Below are 14262 nucleotides of genomic sequence, written 5' to 3'. Positions count from 1 at the left end.
CTAATCAGGAGCCTGGGCACCAAATGGCAGTTGTCTCCAGCAATTGGAGACAGAAGGACACAGCAGCAGCAGTGACAGATAATGACAGTTAAGACTATGCATTATTATTTACTGTCTATATTTTGGTTTTATGTAGACCATAGTCTAGGACTCACCAGTGCTAGATTGTAAGGACACAAATGTATGCATGCATACAATAAGCAGAAAGCAAAAGACTGGTTCTGTCCTGAAAGCTTACAATCTAAGTAAAAGTCTGCTGTCCCCTTTAAGGATAACTTGCAGAAGGCAGAAGTGATGGGGAGAATGGATACCCTGGGTTTTGAAATGATTTTGTTCTTTTGAGACACCTACCCTAAAAATGTAACTTGCTTCCTGTATTCCAGACATCATAATTAACTCCACAATGCATCTAAAACTTATGACTGACTCATACAAAGATGTTTCCTTGTTAGCTAATCAGTGAAATAAACAGGTGCTTCTCCATACTAGAAACTTTGTCATCAGCAAGAGTAATGCTCCACAGACCTGCACTGGGTCTCTGCTCTTGTGGAGAAAGCAAGCAAAGCAGAAGAGAAATGACCTGTGAGTGTCCTGACCTTTTCTTGATTGCTCAAGTTCAGGCAGTTTCTCTGTGTCCTTCCAGTGCTGATCATGCATGACTCAGTAAAGGACAATCTGAACGTTAATGGCTTGCACTGAAATAAATCTGGGCCACTTGGATTAACAGCATGCTGGAATTTGAGTGACCTTCTTAACTTATTACAAAAGAGATAGTTTTTAAAAAACATTTCAGAGAGACAGGGATAGAAACAACTGTGTGCCAAAATGATTATAATTGTGCAGCATGTACAGCAAAAAAATAGAAGCAGAATGGTCATGACTGAATCTGAACTCCATTTTGAATTGCAATTGTAAAGCAATCAGCTGCATCAGCACAACCATACTCAATTCTTGAAGACCATACACATCATGAGAAAAAATATCTTTTCTGTTAAATTTGCAACATATAAGCATATTTTAGGACCTGGTATTTTATCCTGAAATGCAGATATGTTCAGAATTATATTTAACTGATTGGTTCTAGGTCAAACACTGCCAAGTATCCCCCCTTGTGTAACAGACTACTATATTACCTCAGCTGGAGCATTCCATACAACCTAGGAGGGAGTTTTGGATCTTCAATTTCTAAGAATCCTAATTTTATCTTTTTAAGTAATGAGGGAAATATTCTCTAAGAATGTGTTTGAAACATCAGACATTTGTTTCATAAAATAACATATGAGCCCACAGAAGAAGCTGAAAGAAAAGCAATTTTAGACTGGTACTATTAGGGAGGTTAATCTGGAAACTCCAGAGTGAAGACTTTATACAATGGGAACCTTAAAAATTTAATGTGTACAAGACAGTCTTGTAGAGATTTGTGAAGATAGAGTCTTTACTTATGAGGATGTACATCCAGGATGTAATATCACAGAGGTTTGTTTTTAACTACTTTGAACACTAAATTACTTATCTCTGCAAGGCCATAAAGGATTGTATCCATGTAAAGGATTTTGATTAGAGTTTATGATGTTTGGTGACCTCCATTAATGGTCATTTATGGAGGAACTCTTTATTGACATTGGCTGTGAAAAATACATTGTTCAATATTAGCATTATTTAACAATATAATGATTTTGAAATATACTAGAAGAGTTACTACTTTAATGCATTGCTGAGCTTCTCACTACAGATTCCAACACTTCTGTATTTTCAAAAGCCCTTCTTTGAAATTCTTTTCTTCTCCAATTCTTAGATATCATAAATAATACTTTTTTTCTCCTGAAAGTACTTTTAGTATGTAAGCTGATTATTTTTAACACTTCATTTCAAACTATTATTACTTTCTTCACTTTTAAACCACCATTAAAATAGACAGGGGCAAAGTAACTCTTTGCTACAGGAATGAATATATAATTAAATGGTGACAAAACACTTCATGTAAACATCCTTTTTTTATGGGTGGATGGAGTTCTGCAGTTAATGGAGTAATATATTAAAAAATTACTTCTACTCCATTTAACTCATTCAAGTAAAATTATATGCATTATATGTATACTGAGACTACATATATCTTAAGTAAATGTAGTCCTCTTCTTTCACTTCATAAACCATTCTCTATCTGTAGAGACAAAATAAATTCAAATAATTTAAGATAACTCTTTGTACTAATGGTATTTATATTACTTATATATTTATATGACATCAATTCAGGAATTGAAAAAATCATTCCAATTTTATACACTCAATAAATCTGTGATACACTCACTAGCAGTGTATTTCTTCAGTAGTCAGTGGGACATATGAATGAAGCAATGAAGAAATTATATATTTTGCTATTGCATAAGTAATTCACTGTGTCTGACTGAGAGCCAAAACAGTTCTGGATGATCTGCTCTGAGGTAGTGCTCATTCATGGTGTTTCTTACGTAAATTTAAAACATCACATGATTTGATTGAAAGGAAGGACCCTTTCAGGCTGAGCACTCCCAGGGATACAGCACCAAGACAAATACACTCCCATGCTACAACACATCACAATGTAAAAGACTGTGCAAAAGAACAACCAAAATCTATAAAACCAGCTTAAGAACAATCACTTCATGTCATATTATTTAGTGTATCTTCAATTAGATTTAAAAGATAGATTTAGATTTTACATATCAAAGATTTTTTCTGAGATTATTCAACAGAGTAAGAGCAAAGAATCAAGTAAAGAAGGATTATTGTGCTCTCCTGTAAACATGGCAGGCTCTGAAGGGAAGATACTGGGTACTATAACTCCAGATACTACTGTGCAGATCTTGAACACTGCAGTTAAGCCCATTTAGCTGTTCTGCCTGGGAAGAAATCCTACTCATGGTTTTCAAATGTTTTATCTTTTCCTGTCACCTTCATTCAAAAATGCAGTTCCTTTGAAAAATCTATTTCTTACTGTTCAAAGTTTTTTAATTATTCATGAATGAATATTTTCTGTTTTGGAAGGATGTTGAATGGCAACAATTACCAGCTGAATACTATGCTAAACAAGCATTTTGTACACTCCATCCCTCAGTGTTTAATAATATATAAAAATAAAACTGAGAGAAAAAAAGTAGAGGGTCATTCTTGAGAGGCAATTTTGGTGAAGCATCTGTGCTCTGGGGCTTTTGACAGGGGCATCACCATAGGCAGTGGTAAGTGCAGCTGGCACTGCCCATCCCTGACATTTGTATTCCAACCTGGAAGATGAGGAAATGCAGTCATTTGGATTGCAGCTCAGTGCTACTCTTCCTAAGGCTGTTCTTTCAAATGGTTTGAGCCATTCTGAGGGCTAGGATTGAAAGAAAACTAGAATGCTCTTGGCATCTACCTTGTGCCAGCACTTGCTCTCTTAGAGATAAAAAAGATGTTAGAGAAATTATCCCACTGGAAAGTCATAAAGAAAGGGGGAAAAATCAGCAGGGAGGATGTGAAGACAGAACTGCTCTATGTAAATCCCCAAGGTCATCAATTGGTGTACCAAATTCCAGGCTGACATTTTTTGGCTTGTGAACATTTAGAGCACATGGGAAAGCTGCCCTGGTATGTGAAATGGACAATTGTACAGGCCTTTGAAGTCTTCCAGCTGGTTTTGCTCAGTATCTACCTTAAACAGGCATGAGACAACATCTTCTCTTGGAGAAAAGCCTATTCAAGTGGCTCTTAATTTGTCCCACCCACACCTGTAAGTTCCTTGTCTTCTTACCTGTGCTGGTGTATATGCCAGCAAACCCCTGGTATAAATATGATAACAATTATTCAACTTAAATCATACAGTTACATATTACCACTCTTTATTTTTTTTTCTTCTTTTAAGCCAGAACATTGCTATGATCCAGCTGAAAACATAACCTTCCAAATAGTTCTACTTGCATAACCAAAGGAGTGGTAAACTGCAATTGTGGCAAAAAACTGCTGCAGACTTCTGAAGTCTTTCTGCCAAGAGAGAATGTAAGTTCAAACTATCTTCGTACAATCTAGATGCCTCTACATGGAAATATTTAGAGAAATTAAAATGAGTTAATTACATTTGCTATTTCAACATACTAAGTACATTAAACCTCATCTCTAAATGTCTCATCTAGGAATAAACTATCTAATTAAGGCTGTTTATATTTGAATTTATCCAAGTAAAAATGGTCAAAAAATTAAATGGACACTACAAGGACTTGCTTACTTTCAAATAAAAGTGACAATGAGTGGCATTTTTCAGGGGAACAGTTAATGTGATCTAAGCCTATTCATGTATTTTCTTTTAAACATTATTAGGTCATAAGTGGGCCCAGCTAGTAAAAGGCCAGGCCATGCTATTTGTGAAGGGAGTAACCACAGAGAAATCTATTGTCTTTTAATTTAAACAGAATTAATTTGTAATATTTACTGAATGATATAATTTATATATGTATTCTTATTTGGAATTTTAGAAAACTAAAATCTGATCATGTATGGTCTTTTAAATTATCTGTATGGAATCACAGTTGCCTTTAAGGCATAACAAAATTCAAGCCAATTTTTTGTAGGGAATTGTCTCCCTCTTTCAAAAGTTTACTTGGAAGTAACCCCACTTGTTATTACCTGTTTTTCATACAAACTCTGGTATGCAGTAGCTTCAGGCACCATGTTATAAAACAAGAAAGTAAATGCACTATGTTGAAGTCCTGCACTAGTCAGTTTTGAGTGTTTTTTGTAACATTCAACCCAGTCTCAGTCCAGGAAGATCCAGGAAAAGTTTCCCTACTCTATTCCACAGATCTTCTCCTTTTCAGAATTTCTTTTGTCGTAATTTTTGAGACAAAAAGGCATCTTAAGAAATTTTAAAAAATTTAAAAAAAGAAAAAAGTTTGGTTTAGAGAAACTGTTTCCAAGCTTACTGGCCTCACTGTATCTCTTCCAGCCCCACAGCCCACAAGACAGTCCACATAATAAGATAGGAATAAAATTTCTGTTTACTTTTGACAATGCACTTGTTATGTTCTCAGAGCTTAGCCTGAAAATTATACAGAGCTGTGCTAAAACTGTTTACAAATACAAAGTACAAAGTACAGTACCTACTGAAATACTTGCAGACTCGTGTCACAGTGTAACTGCTACAAGTATAAATGTGCAAAATACTTCAGATTTAAAGTATCCTCTGACCTCTTTTTTGTCTAAAGCAGCATACTCAGCTTCAATGCTTTCAGCTTCAGGATCACGTGAAAATACCATTCGAGATTCCAGGTTAAGAGCCAGCTCTTTGTGGTGCTGTTTCTCTGCACAGTCACACGGGGTATCTTTATTTTCATTTTCTGCAAACAAATCTCCACCATGTTTTACTAGAAGCTGAAAAGTAAAATGGCAAAGTAAGCAGTTATTTATTAGCAACTCTAATATCACCCTAAAGAAAAGGCATGTGAGTTAAGAACAAAAAAAAACCCCAACAAATCAAGAACAGAACAATTATTACAATAATAATAATAATAATAATAATAATAATAATAATAATAATAATAATAATAATAACAATGGTATTTAGAAACAAGGATTATCTATTGTTATTAAATAAATTACTGCTTGCTTTTACACATAATTATACCTATATCCACAGTAATTCCACAGAACCACAAAATTTAAGGAATACATTACAAGGTAATTTTTTACAATATATAAGTTAGGTTTTAAAGACTAAAATTCTCTTTACTGATATGGTCAGTGCCCCGCAGAGAATGAGGGGTCTGAGGCCCTCAAGCATGTATCAGGATGGAGCTAAAAACACCTTCAAATATTCTTTCTACACAGGTACAACTCCACCATTTGTACACTTGTGCTGACAGAAAATAAGAGATTCCTTGGGTAGGACAGATCAGAGGATACTGATTCACAGGGAGCACAAAATTCTACAGGCAGCTGTACTTTGTTTTTGAGGACATGAAAAAAGTGAAATGAAATAATGCTAATTCTAGCAATTCTAATACAGTGCAGTATTGTGCCATTTCAACAGACTTGTGTCTTGCCAGTAACCCTCCCAAAATGCAGTCTCTAACTACCAAACCTTTGTGCTGCTCTCCTTAACTTGCTAACTTGGTTTCCTGCTATAAACTGACCTGACAGAAGCAAGGACAGCATATGCAAGGACAGCATATGCCAGAGATTTTAAAGGCCCAGGTGGACCATTCTGCTGATTTATTATGACACCTTTATATCATTACTAAAATGATTCATCTTGTTTCTAAATAAAGTCTATAAACATTATCTTCCCTTCAGAGCATGATGTCTGTAACTACACTATCCAGGGTATTTCAAAACTCAGGTTCTAATTTTTTAGTACTTCTAAAAATCCCTAAACTTCTCTAAAATTATCTGGTTTTCAGATACGCCTTTTAGATCATGATCAGACACTCCTTAATTTCTTCTTCAGTAGAAGAGAAAATTTCCTTCATATCTCACTGCAGAATACAGAATGTCTTTTGCAAACCTGGATTCATTCTTGTAGATTGGGAAACCTTTCCCACATTCTCTAAAATAAAAAAAATACAAATCCAAAAATACCACAAACCAGTGCAACAACAAGATTTAGTTGAGAAGATATTAGTGTCATTGTGTATTTGATCTTCATAGCAGAGTATCAGGCAGAAATACAGATGATACTGGGATAATTACCAAGATACACAGCCAACAGTTAACCTTTGTTCTATCTAAACTTCCTAACATTGCCAAAACTTTGTTAACCTGAGTATCACACTCTGTCTGTTCATTTTAACCTCCAAGAGAAATTTAACTGAGGCAACTGAGACACCTTCTGAGGAAAAAGAATGATAAATACATTTGAAAGAACATTCCATAGACTTATGCAGCTCAAAATCAAATCTGCAAGACGAGGAATTTGAAAAGCAACATGTTTTTAATAATGATGCCATATTTCTCTAGAATATGGCATCATTGTTCAAAGCACTGTTCAAAAGTCTTGTGTTGCTTGATTAATTGAGATTAATAACCTAAACAATCATATTAGTCATTTAAACAATTGTAAAAATACCGTTTAATATGCCAAATATACTGTGATAGTGTGGAATGTATCTGCATAAAACCAAATCTGTTCAGCATGAAAGTTATTATTGTCTATTCAGTAGTTTGAAGTAAGCACATAATTTTACCCAAACTATCTTTAGCAATGGGTTCCACATAGCTGTTCTGCTTGGAGGAAAAATCTAACACATGTGAATGGAGCACATTTGACTTGCACATTTGACTATCAACTTGTAGGTACTTCACCCAAGAGGATCTGTATTTGGGGTTTCCTTTTCTTATTTGGGTGTGGTGGGGATAGGCAAAGATACAGAACTGGGTTTTTTCTAAAAAGAGGTGAAAATTGAAGGAAACAATAAAAAGGAATGCTGCTCTGAAGTGAGAGTAACCACCACAAAAAATGGGAAAAAGGCACTTCTGGGGTTCTAAGAGACCTTCAGTTTCTGGAGAGAGGGAGGACAACTTGAGGATTAGGATCAGTTTTTTTTCTCTCTTTTTTTTGATTTTTTTTTGTTAAGAATTTTAATCCTCAAATACTTCTAGGAACAAAGAGATAATTGTTAAAGTCCTTCACCGATCTCTTGGTTTCAGGCTTGCTGAGGGCATGTAGTGTTCCTGTACATAAACCTGTTCCTGTTGAAGGAGTTAGAAGGACTACAGAGAACAGACTGGAGAATTTAGGATATCTCAGATCCAAGGTCTTCTATCCCATGGTAGGGCAAATAAAGAAGTTTGAACTTGGAGGGGTACACTGTGCTTCTAATGCAGAAACCATGACTAGTTAGGACTACATAACTCTGGCCAACAGCAATCCATGTGGATCAGACTGTAAATTCTTCTTCAAAGACAAACTGAAAGCAAATTAAGTCAGAAATGTTTTACTCAATTACAATAGGTATTGCTAAGATAACATAACCCAGTTTATATAATTAAATGGGGAACTAGCAGACTAGTACCTGGATTTATCAAATGAATCACATTACAGACACTGAGAAATACAACCATAATTTGTAAAGAAGCACAAACCATGAACTTTTATGATGAGTTAAAAGCAAATTGACTTTAGTCTGCAGTTAAAAGCTGCAGCCCAGCTCCAGAACCACAATTCACTCTGCAGCAGCTGTGATTCTTTCTGACATTAGTCTGCCTGGATTTTACTGCATGAACCTTTTGCTTCACTCTCTTGAAATTGAAACTTTTTAAACTGGTGTGTCTATCTCTAACACCACTGTATAGCCCCATGTAGGGATATGAAGGCAGAACCAGGCAGAAGACTCCTTGCTCAAATCCCTTGTAAATCTGAAGCCTAAGTTTGTAAATACTAGATATTGAAATGCATTGGAAACTTGTTACAAAAGTTTTCTTCCGTTTACCATTTCTCTACCAGAAACAAACTTTCTTACGTCAAATCATTTTATGTGTGTGTTTTTCATCAACATTTTTCAGAGGTCCTTCAATGCTAATTGCTATCTCCCATTTTTCCCATATGACATGCACATTTGTCCTCTATTATATAATAATGTAAATAAAAATATGTTTAAAAGCAAATGTCTCATCTTGAGGAAGGGTAGATAGAACACCTGTGAGTGAAATGCCTATAGGCAGAATTTATCAGGGAGTTGGATCAAATAAGTGGCACTAAAACAAGAGAACAAGAAGAACTTATACAGTCCTTTGCAATTAGCTTCTTTATCAAATCTGAAAGAATAAAAATTTGACAATCAACATAAAAGCAGTAGTAACACAGACCTTGGAGACAGCCTGATATTTGTTTACAAATAAATCACATCACAAGAGGCTCTAAATCAGTCTTATAATCATGACTTATTTTGTTTGAAAGAGCCAGACAACACCTCTATGTCATTCAGTTACCATGTATATAGTTAGCTGGGTCTACTGTAGACTTCAGCTAGCACAGACTGCAGGGTGAATTGCCTCCCTGGTGAAAATCAGTAAGTATGTAAATAATTTCTAAGCACATGTTGAAGGCAAACTGCTGGTGTGGAGCTTGAGGAGCTGTAATAACACATGAAAAGGTACAGGGAAAAGAGAAGGTCCAGGGGCAAGGTTCAGTCTGTGTTACTGGAGGTTAAATATCAGCATCCAACAGCAGCATCCTATTAACTCCTCTCAGTACTGAGCAGGGAACCAGAGAGGCAGAAGCTTAAATAATAGCATAAAAAATGGCATCAGGAAGCTGAGTTTTCATTCATTAGAAGCTCAAAAAACTAAGAATGATCTGTATACCAACAGAATGAAAGAAGGGTTGGATATTGGAAATAAAAACACACTGTCTGAACTTCGGTAGAAAAGACTAATGAAAAACCAGAAGGTAAAGAAGAATATTCAGTTCAAGGGGTGCACAGCTGAGGCCGGGGAACTGAAATTACAAACTTTAATATTTCCAGACAATATCTGGAAACTTGGTGGAATACAATCAGCAAATATAATGTGAGAATCATAGAGAAGGTGATGCTATATACCTTCTTTTAAATAAACCCCAAACAAATTGATAAATAAACAAACTAACTCTGTCAAGAAATACCAGTGGAATACAATTCTGTAATTAACAAAAAAAAAAAATCTTTGGTGAATGACCTGACTAAAACCATAGCAATCTATTGCTAAAGGTAACATGACTACTAAGAATAAAAATGCTGCAAGGAAGAAAACACAAAAATAAAGGGAACTTCTGTCATTGCATCTCCCAACTATATTTAGAAAATATATAAGCTAATAAATTACTCTGAAATTAAAATTTCAGACTACATAGGTGACTAGGTAATAGACAAAAGTCAGAAAACACATGAGAGGAGAAGCAAGTCCTGACTTTGTCCAGAGTAGTCTGTAAGACCTAATTCAAAATGTTGCTATCAAAGAACCACTCACTAACAATTCTCAAGGATTCATTAAACATGCAGAAGCCGTAAAAAAACAAGAAATCCACTGCCCACTTTCAAAAATCAGTACTAAGTAAGTCAAGAAATCCACTGCCTACTTTCAAAAAGTGGCACTAAGTAAGTGTGGAAAAAATTCCAGAAACATCAGAAGAATCTGTGAAGAGAGAAAAATAGGACAGAGTCATATAGAAAATAAGAAGCTGAAGTTGTCTCCTTGTGAAGAATATGTAAAGAACAAAGTCTGGGAAAGGTAAATGCAAAATCACAATAAAGAAGACTCTGACAGTTTTTTGAGCTGTACACATGGGCATAAAAACCCAGAATAAATAATTTTAAAACATCACACAGTAAATCTTTCAATGTTTTTGTAAAGTTGGTTGCTGGACAAAGTGTAAAAGCAATCTCATATTACATATAGCAGAAAATTGGTATGAACTGTTGGATTCTCTGTGGATGTACCACACACACTTTATGAAGGACACAAAAGAAAGGCTTTCAAATTGAAGTCTCAGCACAAGAGGTTCTAGAAAAATCAATAAACCAAATAGTAATACAAATACCCAGCATCAGATGGTACTTCTAATGGCCCTAATGAAACTTAAATATGAAACTTCTGAACTATTTATTATTATATGCAGCTTATTGATTAAATCTGTGATGGTACAAAATTAGAAGGTAGTAAAGGTAACACCAATACTAAAACCAGCTCTGGAGAATGTTAGGAAAGATCATCAGGTTTTTACTTCAGAGAGATCACCAGTGAAGTCCCAGAGGTTCTGGGACCTGACTGTTTAAGATATGAAGTTGTTATCTAGAAGAGAAAGTAAAAAAAGAGGTGCTAAACTTTGCTGATGATAATAAGTTATGGAGCACAGTTTGAATAAACATGAAATTATGAACAGAAGAAAAAAAAAAGTAAATTTCACACGCAAATGCTGAACTGTGAAGTAATTGTTGCCATTGAAAATACAAATCTTGATGTTAAAATAGACAGACTTATGAAGATGTTAGCTGTTTTTGAAAATTTTAGATGTCTGCTCATGTTCTTTATATTAAATTACCAGCACAATTAAATACTATTTCTCATTACTTGATATAGTTTAAAAATAAATCTGAGGCAAAGTCTTTAAAAGTAATTCCCAATTACTCATTACTATCCCCTATTTTCACAAACATTAAAAAAGCTGGACACTGTAAATTAAAGACATCAAATCTGTTCTTGAAACATGGACAGTATTTCCAGTCTCATCTGCAAAACGAAATAAAAAGAGCTCTAATTTTCTCTCAAGTTATTTCACTTTTCTTTACACATATAGGATTCTTTGCCTACCTTTAAAGCTTTTTCTCCACTGTTACAGTCTTGTAATAAATTCCAATTTTTATATGCCTACACGAGTCTTCTTCATATAGGTAATCAATTTCTTTAATTTTTCTCTACAGTGTATGTTTTGGGCTGTTTATGTTTGCAATTTTTTCCAATTAACGAAAAATAGAATTAAAAGTTAATTCAATATAACATAACAGATTCCCTCCCCCAAGAAAAAAAAGCTTTGTGAAGCATTGTGCAGGTCAATTACTCATAACATATATGAGTTATGAGTATATAACTCATATATGTATAAACTTATAAATAACTTTTATAAACTTATAAATGAACTTTTACCTCAACACAGGTTTTCATCCCTGAGGCAGCAGCATAGTGCAAAGGTGTATTTTTTTTGTTATCAACAGCATCAATGGCTGCTCGTTCATATTGTCCTTCATCCAGCTTTGCTCCCTTCCACTTCAGGATCATCTGCAGACAGTCAGCCCTTCTGCAGTCATCTTCTGAGGGTCGTGTCAGGCGAGGATGGAGAGCTCCCTCTGAGATCATGATCTGAGGTCCCATGCACAGTAAGTGCATAGATGTCTCATTGTGCACGTTCCTTTTGTTTGGGTTTCCATCTCGAACAAAAAGGAAAGTTCTGCAACAAGGGAAAGAAATTGAAGGAAACTAATTAGCACATAATTCCATTCACTTCCTTGAAGTGGGAATAGTGGATTATGGTAACTCTCCTTCTTGCAAAGATTCTGATCACCCATGCTAGTGACAAATGTTCTTTAACAGAGAAATACCACTGGACAGCTCTGCTCCATTTCTCTTTGGAGTCGAAAGCAAAGATCTGGACGAATTATTGAAATATCACTAAGTACCATATACAACTACTTTGTCAGGATATGAGAAAGTTTATTCTCCAATTGTGTGTTGCATTGTGATAAATGTTTTAAAGGCATAAGATTGATGAAATAGCTACTTTATTTCTTCTGCTCTGTCCTGAATAGTAGTGCATTTGGTAGTTTGCAAATAGATAACGACAGAGCAATTTGTTAAAAATTCGTTCTCCTTTGCCATATCTTTAGTCAGATGTAAATGCAGCACTTACTACTTCTTAAAATATTATAAACACTATTCCTCCCATCACTGCATGCATTGAGGAATGACTATTGACTTTTTCAATATGGAAGTACGACATAATGCAAACTCTCCCCTATATAGGTGACAGAAGCTGGCAAGAATTCAAGTGTTCTCTTGAATACTTTAGAGCCAGCTCAAAGTGGACAATATTACCAGCAAAAAGAATCACCTTAGGAATGAAAGGGGAACAACAGGCTGATTCTTAGAATCACAACAATCTCTGAATCCTAACAACACCTGACACAATACAGCTCCCTTGCTGCTTCTTGCCAGCAAGTATTATAGAAATTACAATCCAGATCTGAAATGGAAAAACCGAGACAAATCACACAAGCCCCGTGCATCCAAACGTGCTTTAGCCTTTTGAGGTATACTAAAAATATTTTTTTTTAAGGGAGAGTAAATGGTAGGCAATGACAGAGAGGAAAGATCACCTCTTTGAAGGACTGGGGTCAGAGAGACAGCAATGGTAAAAGAACTCCATGTGAAGGGAGGAATAACAGGTATTGTTCCCTCAGGTTCCCAGAAAGGTAATACCAAGCTAAATCTGAAGCATGGCACATGCATTCAAGAAGTCACTGCAAAAATGCCTGCACTGTTCCCATAAACCCCCTCACACACAAAGCCCACAGAAGTCACTGGATGTCTCCTCTCCAGGCTGTTCCCTGACTCCAAACAGTTTGCAAATATGAAAAAAACGAGTTATTCTGGAACCCCACTAAGTTAGTGCAGGGGATCAGGTTCCACCCTCCCTGACTACACCCCTAAGACTAATGAAAACCAGTTTCAACCATTTTCAGGGAGCTCAGCCACCTGAAAGCAGGTGCTGGCTACATACAAAATCAGACAATATTACTCCTGGTGAACAGTGGTGAGAAGAACTTGACAAATGTACCCAATTTAACCAAAAAAATCCCGTTATTTACCTCAGTTACTACGTTATGAGATAGCTACAAGCCTAAATGCCATCTCCTCTTTCTGTTGTCTCTGCATACATACCACCTTCCTCTCTCTCAGAGCTCACTCATACTTTGTTCAGGACAAAGAATAATCCTGAAACTATTTTATTAATAAAGGAAGAGGCTATACAGGGTATATGGGAATTTCCCTTTCAGATATTATTGAAAATAGTCTGGACAAGTATTTCAGTAGAAAAAACTAGACACAGATGATCTGGTCCTGCAATGGAAGAATGTCTTGACAGCTGTTTGATCAGTTGGATTTCTGTCCTTTCTTCCCCCTGAAAATCTCTGAGTGGTTTGAATTTAAAAGAAAGCTTATTATTAAAACACTATTCTTTTAAATATATGGCAACAAAGTATTCAGAGGAAAACAGTCTCCTCTATGTTGCCCTATTTTGACAGCAAAAATGTTCCTTAGAGAAATCTCTCTTTCATTACATGATAGCTGACATGATAGATGCATTTGTTTAGAAACATGAATACACCAAACTTGAGATTAAAGATCTTGTCAAAAAAAGTAACAGCATATTTTGTTTCCTTGAGGTTTTTTGTTTGTTTTCAGAGGGAAAGGATTAAGCTAGACAGGCAAAATACTTCAGAGCCAATTACATGACATGGTAAGACTAACCAGTATCAAACACTATCCAAAGTGCATTTATTTGTTTGAATTAGCTTTACAGGGTATTAAACTAGAGACAGAAAGAAAGGAGGGGAAGGGAGGTGGGAAAGTCAAAAACAAAAAGAGAGAAATGGGAAGGAGAGAGAGAAGAAGATGGGGACAAGAAGACAGATTCTATAGAGGCACTTGGATATGATCATTTCAGCATAAGGGGAAGTCAAGTCAATCCTGAAGAGCCCAGCCAAACCCATGACTTAAAAGTTC

The 14262-nt window shown here is 35.5% G+C and overlaps 1 protein-coding gene across 5 annotated transcripts in view; it reads right to left on the bottom strand.

Annotated features, from left to right (window-relative positions):
• ANKIB1 (ankyrin repeat and IBR domain containing 1) overlaps positions 1-14262 on the bottom strand; it is an 89009-nt gene that overhangs the window by 31548 nt on the left and 43199 nt on the right. For all 5 annotated transcript variants that reach the window (XM_077174809.1, XM_054637813.2, XM_077174804.1 and 2 more), the window contains exons 3-4: positions 11626-11926; positions 5197-5379 (exon numbers count right to left, since the gene is read on the bottom strand). In XM_077174809.1, coding sequence (XP_077030924.1) covers positions 5197-5379; positions 11626-11926 — 484 coding nt within the window. The remainder of the gene's footprint in view (positions 1-5196; positions 5380-11625; positions 11927-14262) is intronic.

This window comes from Agelaius phoeniceus, chromosome 1 (genome assembly GCF_051311805.1).
Source record: "Agelaius phoeniceus isolate bAgePho1 chromosome 1, bAgePho1.hap1, whole genome shotgun sequence".
NCBI lineage: Eukaryota > Metazoa > Chordata > Aves > Passeriformes > Icteridae > Agelaius > Agelaius phoeniceus.
This window is presented reverse-complemented; position numbering and strand designations above follow the sequence as displayed.